Source organism: Chrysochloris asiatica, unplaced genomic scaffold (assembly GCF_000296735.1).
Source record: "Chrysochloris asiatica unplaced genomic scaffold, ChrAsi1.0 scaffold00040, whole genome shotgun sequence".
Lineage (NCBI taxonomy): Eukaryota > Metazoa > Chordata > Mammalia > Afrosoricida > Chrysochloridae > Chrysochloris > Chrysochloris asiatica.
Genome location: NW_006408558.1, coordinates 5,534,518 through 5,544,869, shown reverse-complemented (window position 1 = coordinate 5,544,869; position 10,352 = coordinate 5,534,518). Strand labels below are relative to the sequence as shown.

Here is a 10,352-nt window from a genome sequence, read left to right as displayed (position 1 = left end):
ACCCCAAGACTCCCTAGTGAGATTAAGACAAGTGTATTATATAGAGAGAAGGAACTCTGGTAGCGTAGTAGTTACGAATTGGGCTGCAAACCTCAAGGTCAGCAGTTCGAAACTACCAACTGTCCACAGGAGAAAGATGAGGCTTTCTGCTCCCGTAAAGATTTATAGCCTCAGAAACCCTGTGCAGGGTTGCTATGAGTCGGAACCGACTCCATGGCACATAACAACAAAAACAACAATTATAGAGAGAACTTTTTTGCAACCACCAACTGATTGCAGAAATCTATTTAAACATGTTTTGTTTGGAATTTATTGTTAAGTGTTGTCAAGTCGCTTCTGACTCAGAGCAATCCCATATAGGGTTCCCAAGGAGTGGCTGGTGAGTTTGAACCATCAACCTTGTGGTTTAAACTGACCTTATGGTCGAGTGCTTATCCTCCAGCGTCACACCAGGACCTGTGCATATAAGAAGTATAGCCGTAGTAGCAATACTGTGTTATTTTTTTTTTCACCTTATTCCTCTTTACAGTTTCATTCTTATTTATTACTTGCACTCTGTAGATGTGTTGCGTGCTGGATATTTGTTGCTCTGACCAGATGCTGGATCACAATCAGAATAAATATGTGTAATGTCAAAGCACTTGTGTTAATCAGCACGAATCTGGAAGTAGTATGTTGTTGTTAAGTGACATTGAGTCGGTTCTGACTCAAGGCAACCCTGTATAGGGTTTCCGAGGAGTGGTTGGTTTGAACCGACAACCTTGCAGCTCAAACCAACCTTGAAATCGAGTGCTTATCCTACAGTGCCACACCAGGACGCCAGGAAATAATGTGGAACATCAGTAACCCTGCTTTTTAAAATATTCTCTTTCTTGGGTCTGATTCCCTTTAGGTAGTTTTTAAAAGACTGTATAGTGGTTTGGTGAACTTACTGGCTGCTTGTTTTTCTAATCAGCTTTTATTTTCCAGGCCCATTTTTCAAGAGGACTTGAAAATTAATTGCTGATAATCAAGGTACTAATTTATTTAAAAACTTTTTCTATTTGAGTGGCATGGTACACTTTTTTTTTTTTTTTAAGCTTTTATTGTGAATTGAGTGATAATTGACGTAAGAGAACATTGGTTTTACACTCATCCTCTCATATTTTGTTTCACTGCAGTGGTTATAATCCCCTCACAAGCTACACATTTGAATGTGCAGAATAGTTGCCTATTTTCTTAGTAGTTTTCCCGCCATTATTTCATGGAAGCATCATGATCTCTAAATCCAAGAGACATTTTCATTTTACTCAAGCCTGTCACCTCCATTCAGTGCTTGGCATGCTCTCTTCCTTTGCCTTCTGTGAGCCACTGTGATTGTCTCCTTCATTGTTGCATGCTTATTGGCCTCCCTCGGACGCTGGCGTTCCTCTGCCTGGCACTGGGATTTGGATTACTTAAGGATTGATCCTGTACCCTCTCCTCTTTTAACTCTTACTGTTTTTCTCCTTTTTTCTGGGTGATCTAACCTAGCCCTATCCCTTCAGTTACCAGCTGTGTATAGACTCCTGTCTTCAGTATAAACTTTAAAAAATTCTGCTAAGATTGATTTCTTGGTATCTTGAATATCGCATAGTTCTTCCAAGCTCGTTTTTTCTAAACGTCTCCTTTCTAGTTGGTCTTCTTCTGGTGTTTTCTGTCTAGACACTCAAGTTAAGAGCCTAGAAGTCATTTTTGGCACCTCCATTTTACTGTCGATATTTAATTTGAAGATCACTCTGTCTTCTGTCTCATTATATCTTATTTATTATATACATTATTTAACGTATGTACTTCTCTTTATCACTACCACCGTAATCCAAGCTATCTTCTCTAAAATTGATGAATACAGTAGTATCTAAATGCTATATGTTTTAATAGTTAGTTATATGATTCACCTTGGTACCCTGTTACAATGCAGAATCTGACTCATTAAGCTTGGGGTGCAGCCTGAGAGTCTGCATGTTCCAAGTGATACTGCTGGGGGAACAGGCTTTGAGTAATTTATGGTCCTGGTGTTCCTCCATTGTGTGTTTTTTTAAAGGTTTTTATTGTGGATTGAGTGAAAGTTTACAGGGCAGATCATCAGTTTTACATTCAACAAATCATACATCTTGTTTCATTACAATGATTATAATCCCCTCCATATACCATTAGTTAACAGTATTTCTCTCTATTCATTTTAGCTCTTTTTTTTTAAACACTCAGGCATATATAATAATTTACACCACCAAAGGGCACCTTCTGCCAGTCTGCCTCCTGGCCACCAGCTCTCAGTCCCTCTCTTCCCATGAATCTAGAGTCCTCAGCTGCTCCCTCTCTCCATGTCCCCATCTCTGCCTCCATATCTGTTATCGCTGCTTCTCTGGATAAGGTCTTTCATTCTGCTGTGCTCTTCTGTTTTGATGGTCCTAGGGTCCTTTGTTTCTGGACTGTAAGATTAACCACTCCCCTGTTTTTGCTATAAAACCTCTACCTTTACAATTGTGAGAGTGACAATTAGTCATGATAACAATTACTCAGTATTGAATCGAAAGAATCTTATTCCCATCTCTTTTTGCCAGACCCATCTAGACAAGATGAAAACTATTCAGTGGGGACTCTCTAAACTTCCCCTTGAAACCTTGTAAGCCAGTCACTTAGTGCCTTTATCACCCCTTCATTTTAGGTAGCCAATGTCTAAGTTGCCTGTCCTTATCTGCCCTGTGTACAGAGGCGATAGTGTTGATATTTGATGTGAAGACTCCTTCCCTCTCTGTTGGTATTTAGAGCTCCTGCCTCCTTGAGTATAGGTTAAGTTCATCAAATTGTAGCAATTTACTCTTGTTTCCTATATCAAAAATAGTTTTGTTCTTTTTTTTTTTTAATCTTCCCCTAGTTGAGTTCTGATTATCAAGCCATTGTGGCTAGGTGGAATGGGTACAGTCTTCACCTTTGGATGTTGTTCTTCCAGTGTATTTGTAACCCCACAGTCTGTGACAGCTTTTCAAACCACAGTTTGACTACTTTACTCCTGTCATGGTTTCCTGTCACTCTTTGGGTGAGGATTATGAGTCTGTATACATAAGAATCACTTGGGGATCTTGTTAAAATGTAGATTTTGATTCAGCATATCTGGGGTGACAAAGTAAATTCTCTGCAGGGCATCAAACTAGAAAGAACTAACTTGAGTCTCTGAATAAGAGCCACGGGTGTCAGAACAGTGGGTATTTCTCAGGCGTGTTAGTAGAATTATCTGGGCAGGATTTACATCTTCATGTCTGCATTTCACTCTTAGGGAGATTCTGATATTACCAAAGTTCCCCTAATAACCCACCTATGTAAAGAACCCTTTTTCTAAGATGGTGTATCGTCCGCTTTATTTTCATCATTTTCAGTATCTCTTCTTGGACGGACTGTTTTTATTGCTTTTCTCATACAAAATTTTGTTTTCTTTTGGGTGACTTAGTTTGATCCTATTGCTCTATTTAAGTATTACTTTGCTTTCCTTTACAGTTGTGGCAATTAGTTATGATAACAGTTGTTGTTGTTGTTATGTGCCGTGGAGTCGGTTCTGATTCAAAGTGACCCTGCACAGGGTTTCTGAGGCTGTAAATCTTTACGGGAGCAGAGAGCCTCATCTTTCTCCCGCAAAACAGCTAGTAGTTTCGAACTGCTGATCTTGCAGTTCACAGCCTGATATGTAACCATTACACTACCAAAGCTCATTATGATAACAGTTACTCACTATTAAATCAAAAGAATCCCATTCCTATCTTCTTTTACCAGACCCATCTTAGACAAGATGGAAACTATTAAGTGGGGATTCTACCTTTCCTGCTCGCTCTGAAACTAAACTCCCTCATGAAAACTTGTAAGTTAGCCATTTTGTTCCTTTATAGCATCCCTATTTTAGGTATCCAGCACTTTATTTTTTTAACCAAAATTATTTTACCTATTCCAGTTGTTTTGCCTTTTTATATAAAGTTTAAAGTTACCTTGGATAATCTCAAAAATGGCACTGGGATTTTTATTCAGATTGCATTGCATTTTGTTGTTAAGTGCCATCAAGTAAATTCTGACCCACAGCAACCATGTATAGGGTTTCCAAAGAGTGGCTGGTGAGCTTGAACCACCAACCTTGTGGTTCAAACTGACTTTACAATCCAGCGCATTAACCCACAGCACCACACCAAGACTCTGGAATTGCATCAGACTTGTAGTTATATGGGGAGAATTGATATCTTTGCTATCTATGAACATAATATATCACTTCATTTCTTTAGATCTTCTCTGGTTTCTTCCCTCAGTGTTGTGTAGTTTTCATTATATAAATCTGTACATGTTTTGTTAGATTTATAGATATTATATGTACTTATGCAGAAAGATGGGGCTTTCTGCTCTTGTAAAGATTTATAGCCTTAGAAACCCTGTGCAGGGTCACTATGAGTTAGAACCAACTCCATGGTACTTAACAACCACAACATGCATATATATATGCATGTATATATAGTCCTGGTGTGGAGCTGTGTGTTATCGCACTGGTTGGTTTGAACCTCAAGGTTGGCGGTTTAAGGTCACCAGCAACTCCTTTGAAACCCTACCCAGTGTAGCTATGGGTCAGAACCAACTCGATGGCACATCAACAGCATGTATGTGCGTACTTAATTTTGTTTGAATAACTACAAATGCTATGTTGTATTTTTAATTTCAGTACCCACTTGTGAATTACTAGTATGTAGAAATATGGCATCTCCGGTGACATTGCTCCTTGCTGAATTCCTTAGATCTAGGAGATTTTATTTTTATGTATATTTGTTGGAGATTTTCTACAGGTACAGTAATGACATTTGCAAAAGGGACAGTTTTATCTCTTCTAAGCTGTGTGTAGTTTCCTTTCTTGCCTTACTGTGCTAGTTCAGTTTCCCATTGCTGTGGTGAGTAAAGGGAGCCCTGGTAGTGTTGTGGGTTACGCATTTGACTGCAGTTTGAATCTGCCAGCCGCTCCTCGGGAGAAAGATGAGGCATTTTGCTCTTGGAAGGATGTCTAGCCTCAGTGACTTTATACAGGGTTTAAAGCACACAGCAGCAGCAGCGGTGCTGAATAAAAATAGTGAGAGCTGACACTGTTGCCTTGTTTCCAGTCTTAGGAGGGTATCATTCAGTCTTTCACTATTAAGTATAGGATTGGCTATTTTTGCAGATGCTTGTTATTAAATTATAAATGCTTGTTATTCAAGTTATTCCTGTTTTTTTAACATCATGAATGAATGTTAAATTTTGCCAAATACCTTTTCTGCATCAGTTGGTATGATCATGTGATTTTTCCTTGGCCTGTTAATGCAATGTATTGTGTTGATTGGTTTTCAAATATTAAAACAGCCCTTGTTCCTGTAACAGACTCCACTTCATTGTGTATGATTCTTTTCATATATTGCTGAGTTCTAGTAATATTTTGTTAAGGTGTTTTATTTATATACAGTTGTCAAATATTAAGCTGAAGATTTCTTTTTATGGATGGTATCCAGTGATACCCTAAAACCATAGCAAACTCACTTGCTGTTGTGCTGATTCATACTCACAGTGACCCTATAGAGAGTTTTTAGACTAAATCTCTATGGGAGTGGACAGCGCCATCTTCTGTGGAGTGGCTGGTGGGTTTGAACTGCTCATCTTTCTGTTAGCAGTTCAGTGCTTATCCTACAGTGCTACCAAGGTTAGGATGATACTGTTGTTGTTGTTAAGTGCCATCAAGTCGGTTCCAACTCATAGTGACCCTGTATAGGATGTCCAAGGAGCACGTGGGGGGCTTGAACTGCTGATCTTAAGGTTTGGAGTCAAGTGCCGATCCTACAGCGCCACATCAGGAGTCCTGTGGTGATACTAACTTCATAAAAATGAATTGAGAACCATTCCTTTCTTTTCTTCTTTCCTTGAAGAGGTTGTGTAGAACTGGTATTCTTTTTTTTAGAAATAAAATTGTTGATTTGTAACGATTTGTTTAATTGGTAATGCCACTAGAATAAGAAGAAACCTGTAAATTAAACTGTGACCCATGTTAATTTTTTCTGAGAAAACCGTTGTGATACGATAATTTCATGAGATGTATTGATGGCAAAGAAGATAATTTCATGAGCTGTATTGATGGCCAAAATATAATTGATGTTGTTATTAAGTGCCATTGAGTTGGCTCTGACCCATAGTGACCCTGAACAGGGTTTCCGAGGCTGTAAATCTTTATGGGAACAGAAAGCCTCATCTTTCTCCTGTGGAGCAGCTGGTAGTTTCGAATTGCTGACCTTGAGGTACGCAGCTCGATTCGTAACCACTATGCTACCAGAGCACCTTCAAATATATTAGCTACTGCACAGTTCAGATTGGATCATTCAATTGTTGGCAGGCTGCATGACCAGAGGTTTTTGTTCATGCTTTTTGGATGGCAATATTCAGTATTAGTTATTTTTTTACACATTTGATAGAGTTCTCTAGTGAAACAATTTGGGCTTGAAGGTTTCTTTCTTTTTTTGAAAGGGGAGTTTTAAACTTTCAAATTCGATTTCCTTAATAGATACATAATTATTCAAATTATGTTTCATATGGAGTGAGTAGTTGAGCTTGTGTTGTTCAGGAACTATGTTTTTTTGTGGGGAGGGTATACAGGGTCTATGGTGTGGCGCTGTAGGATAAAGCACTGGACTGCAAGGTTGGTTTGAACCACAAGGTGGTTTCAGTTCAAACTCACTAGCCTCACCTTGGAAACCCTATATAAGGTCGCTGTAAGTCAAAACTGACTTGATGGCACATAGCAACAACATCAGTGGCTATACTGATGGTACATGTTATTCATGATATTAGCTACTCTTTTTTTTCTTGTCAGTATTACTGGAAGTATTTCAATTTTATTGATCATTTCAAAGAATTAAGCTTTTTTGTTTCATTAATTTTTCTCTACTTGGTTTTTATTTTCATTGATTTTTTTCTCGTTTTCAAGAAAATCATTGATTTTTCTCTCTATATTTTTTTAATGTTCTCATTTTCATTGATTTTTGCCTCTAGTTGTTTTGGGACTATTTGCTCACCTTTTTCTAGCTTCTTGAGGTATGAGCATGATTTATTTGAGAGTTAGCCTCTTTTCTAATGTATGTATTTAGTGTTATAAATGTTCCTCCTAGTGCTGTTTTGAGTGCTGGTCACATAGTGGCTTATGCATTGGACTTCTGTCCACAAGGTCAGCAGTTCAAATCCACCAGCCACTCTTCACAAGAAACATAAGGTTTTTTGCTCCTGTAAAGATTTACAGCCTCAGAAACACTATATAGGGTCTATATAGTGTGAGTTGGCACCGACTTAAACACATACAACAAGAAGCATTATTTTAGCTGTGTCCCATAAATTTTGATATGTAATTTTTCTTTTATTCAGTTCAGGTTATTATTTTCCACTTGAGAACTTCCTCTTTGAACTGTAAATTATGTAGAAGTAGTTTAACATCAACTTTTTGGAGGTTTTCTTCTTTTTCTGTTACCTGATTTCTCGTGTGATTCTAATGTTGGCAAATACATTCTGTATGATTTCAGTTGTCTTAAATTTATTGAGGTTTGTTATATAGTCATATGTTGATACATGTTCTCTGGACACTTGAGAAGAATATGTATTCTGCTTTGGTTGGGTGGAGTGTTCTGTTACTGTGTTAATTAGATCTTAGTGGCTGATGATGTCATTGAGTTTTGTAACCATGCTGATTTTCTGTTTAGTACTATCAGTCTACAGTACTTTAATAACCACTATCAACTGGTGTAAGGAGCTCTGGTAGCGTAGTGGTTACGAATAGGGCTGCAAACTGCAAGGTCAGCAGTTTAAAACTACTAGCTGCTCTGTAGGAGAAAGATGAGGCTTTCTGCTCCCGTAAAGATTTACAGCCTCGGAAACCCTGTTTGGGGTCGCTATGGGTCAGAACCGAATCGACGGCACTTAACAACAACAACATCAACTGCTGTGAGGGAGATGCTCAAGCCTCCAATTCTAATTGTGAATTTGTGTTTTTCCTTTCAGTTCTGTTAGTTATTGCTGTATATATTTTGGATCTGTATGATTGGATGCATATACAATTTAGACTTGCTATATTTTCTTGGGGAGTCCAGAGATAAACATTGGACAACAAGGTTGCTGGTTTAAACTCACCAGCTGCTTGCCAGAAACCCTATCTACAGGGTCACTAAGAGTCAGAATGTACTCATTGACATTTAACAACAAAATGTCTTCTTGGAAGATTAACCTTTTTGTTAATACATAATGTTTCTCTCTGCTACTGGTAATTTTCTTTACTGTGAAGTCTACTGTATCTGGCATTAACATAACTACTCCTGTTTACCTTTAATTAATATGTATGTGCTACAGGTTTTCCAATCTTTTATTTTCAACTTCCTATATTTTGAGATTCTTAAAGACAGCATATAGTTAGTTGGGTTATGTTTTTTGAACTATTATCAGTTCCTGTCATTTAATTAGTATTCTTAGACGATTTATTTGCATTTAATGTAATTATTGATGTTAAGGATAAGTCTATGGTTTTATTTCCATTTTCTGTTGTTTTGTGTTTTCTGCCTTGTGGATTCCTTGAACATATTCTAGACCTTCATTTTGATTTACTTACTGAGTGTATGTCTTTTACAACATCTTTAACAATTGCTCTAGGTATCATTGACATGTGCATAACTAGTCTCAGTTTACTAGTGTCCTCATTTGATTAGTTCAGATGAAGTATAGAAGCCTTTTGTTCATTTATGTCCGTTTTTTCCGTCTCCCATTTGTAGTATATTTGTCTTAAATATTTATTCTCTATATTTAGAGCCACAGCAGACACTTTTGTAGTTTTTGTTCCAACCATCAAACTTGTTTACAAAGCTCAAGAAAAGAAGGAAAGCCGTTTCAACTTACATTTAGCTTATCTTGTGCTTTCATTTTTCTGATATTACACATTTCCTGGTTTGTTGTTTCCTTTCTCTTTGGAGAATTTTCTCTAGCTATGGTTTTAGAATAAGTCTCCTAGTGAAAACTTTTTCATTTTCTTCATTTGAAAATATGTTGATTTCCCCATTAGTCCCAAAGGAAATTTTCTCTGGGTGTAAGATTTTGGGTTGACCGTTTTTATTTAAAACTTAAAAATGTGCCACTTTCTCTTGCCCTATATGATTTATGATGAGAACTATACTGATTTTATAGTTGATGCTATGTTAAGCACATTTTCTGAGTGCCTGAAGCCTGTATTCTTTGTTACTTTTTTAGAGAAAAAGTTGGTAGATGGTAGAAAAGATGCCATCTGCATCCTGTGACGCACTGCTGGATGACATAGAAGATATCGTGACACAGGGTGACTCAAAGCCACAGGACAGGCATTTTGCCAGAAGGCATGTTATTCCAAAGGTTCGAAAACGAAATACCCAGATGTGTTTGCCAGAGGAAAACAACCCACCAAGTGACAGGTAAGCTTTTGTCACTGAAATTATATTCATTTTCATGCCAGATGCTACTGGTCTATGTGACATGCATAATATCTCTTTTTAAAATCTTTTGACCTTTTTTTGAAAATAAATCCGTAATTTTATTGATTTACTTTTTAATAAGTTTAAATTCTTGAGGGGCACAGCATCACATGGATTCTGAGTCAAATGGCCTTAGCAAGAAGGTTGCTTCGGAATTTGGCACAAACCATACCATTTCCATGGGCGTGAGTTAACCCTCCCCTAGATTTACTCTAGTTTTGTTAGATTTCCTGCCAGAAGACACTGAGTCGTTATTTGCTTTGTACATATAAGCATGTCGATGGCACTTAACAACAACAACAACAACTTGCCTAAATAGAATTTGGTTTCGTCTCGAGCATGTTGTTGTTATTGTTAGGTTCCATCGAGTTGGTACTGACTCATAGTGACCCTATGAACAACAGAACGAAATACTGCCCGATCCTGGACCAACCTCACAATTGTTGACACGCTTGAGCCCATTGATGCTGCTACTTGGCCAATTCTTCTCACTGGGGGTAGTCCTGTTTTTCTCTGACCCTCCACCTTATCAAACATGATATCCTTCTCCAGCGACTGGTCTCTCCTGACAATGTGTTCAAGTATGAGAGACGAAGTTTGGCCATCCTGATCTCCAAGGAGCACTCTGGCTGCACTTCTTCCAACACAGATCTGTTGGTTCTTTTGGCAGCCATGACACTTCAATATTCTCCTTCAACACCATAACTCAAAAGCATCAATTCTTCTATGGTCTCCCATATTCACTGTCCAGCTTTCGCATGTTTCTCTACTATACACACCATTAATTATAAGAAGAGCTGTATGCTCCTTTTG

The 10,352-nt window shown here is 37.8% G+C and overlaps 1 protein-coding gene across 1 annotated transcript in view; it reads left to right on the top strand.

Moving 5' to 3' along the window:
* Nucleotides 1-970: 970 nt before the first annotated feature.
* CDKAL1 (CDK5 regulatory subunit associated protein 1-like 1) overlaps nt 971-10,352 on the top strand; it is a 980,453-nt gene continuing 971,071 nt past the window's right edge. The window contains exons 1-2 of the mRNA XM_006860787.1: nt 971-1,014; nt 9,298-9,479. Of these exons, the coding sequence (XP_006860849.1) occupies nt 9,298-9,479 (182 nt within the window). The 5' untranslated portion in view covers nt 971-1,014. The remainder of the gene's footprint in view (nt 1,015-9,297; nt 9,480-10,352) is intronic.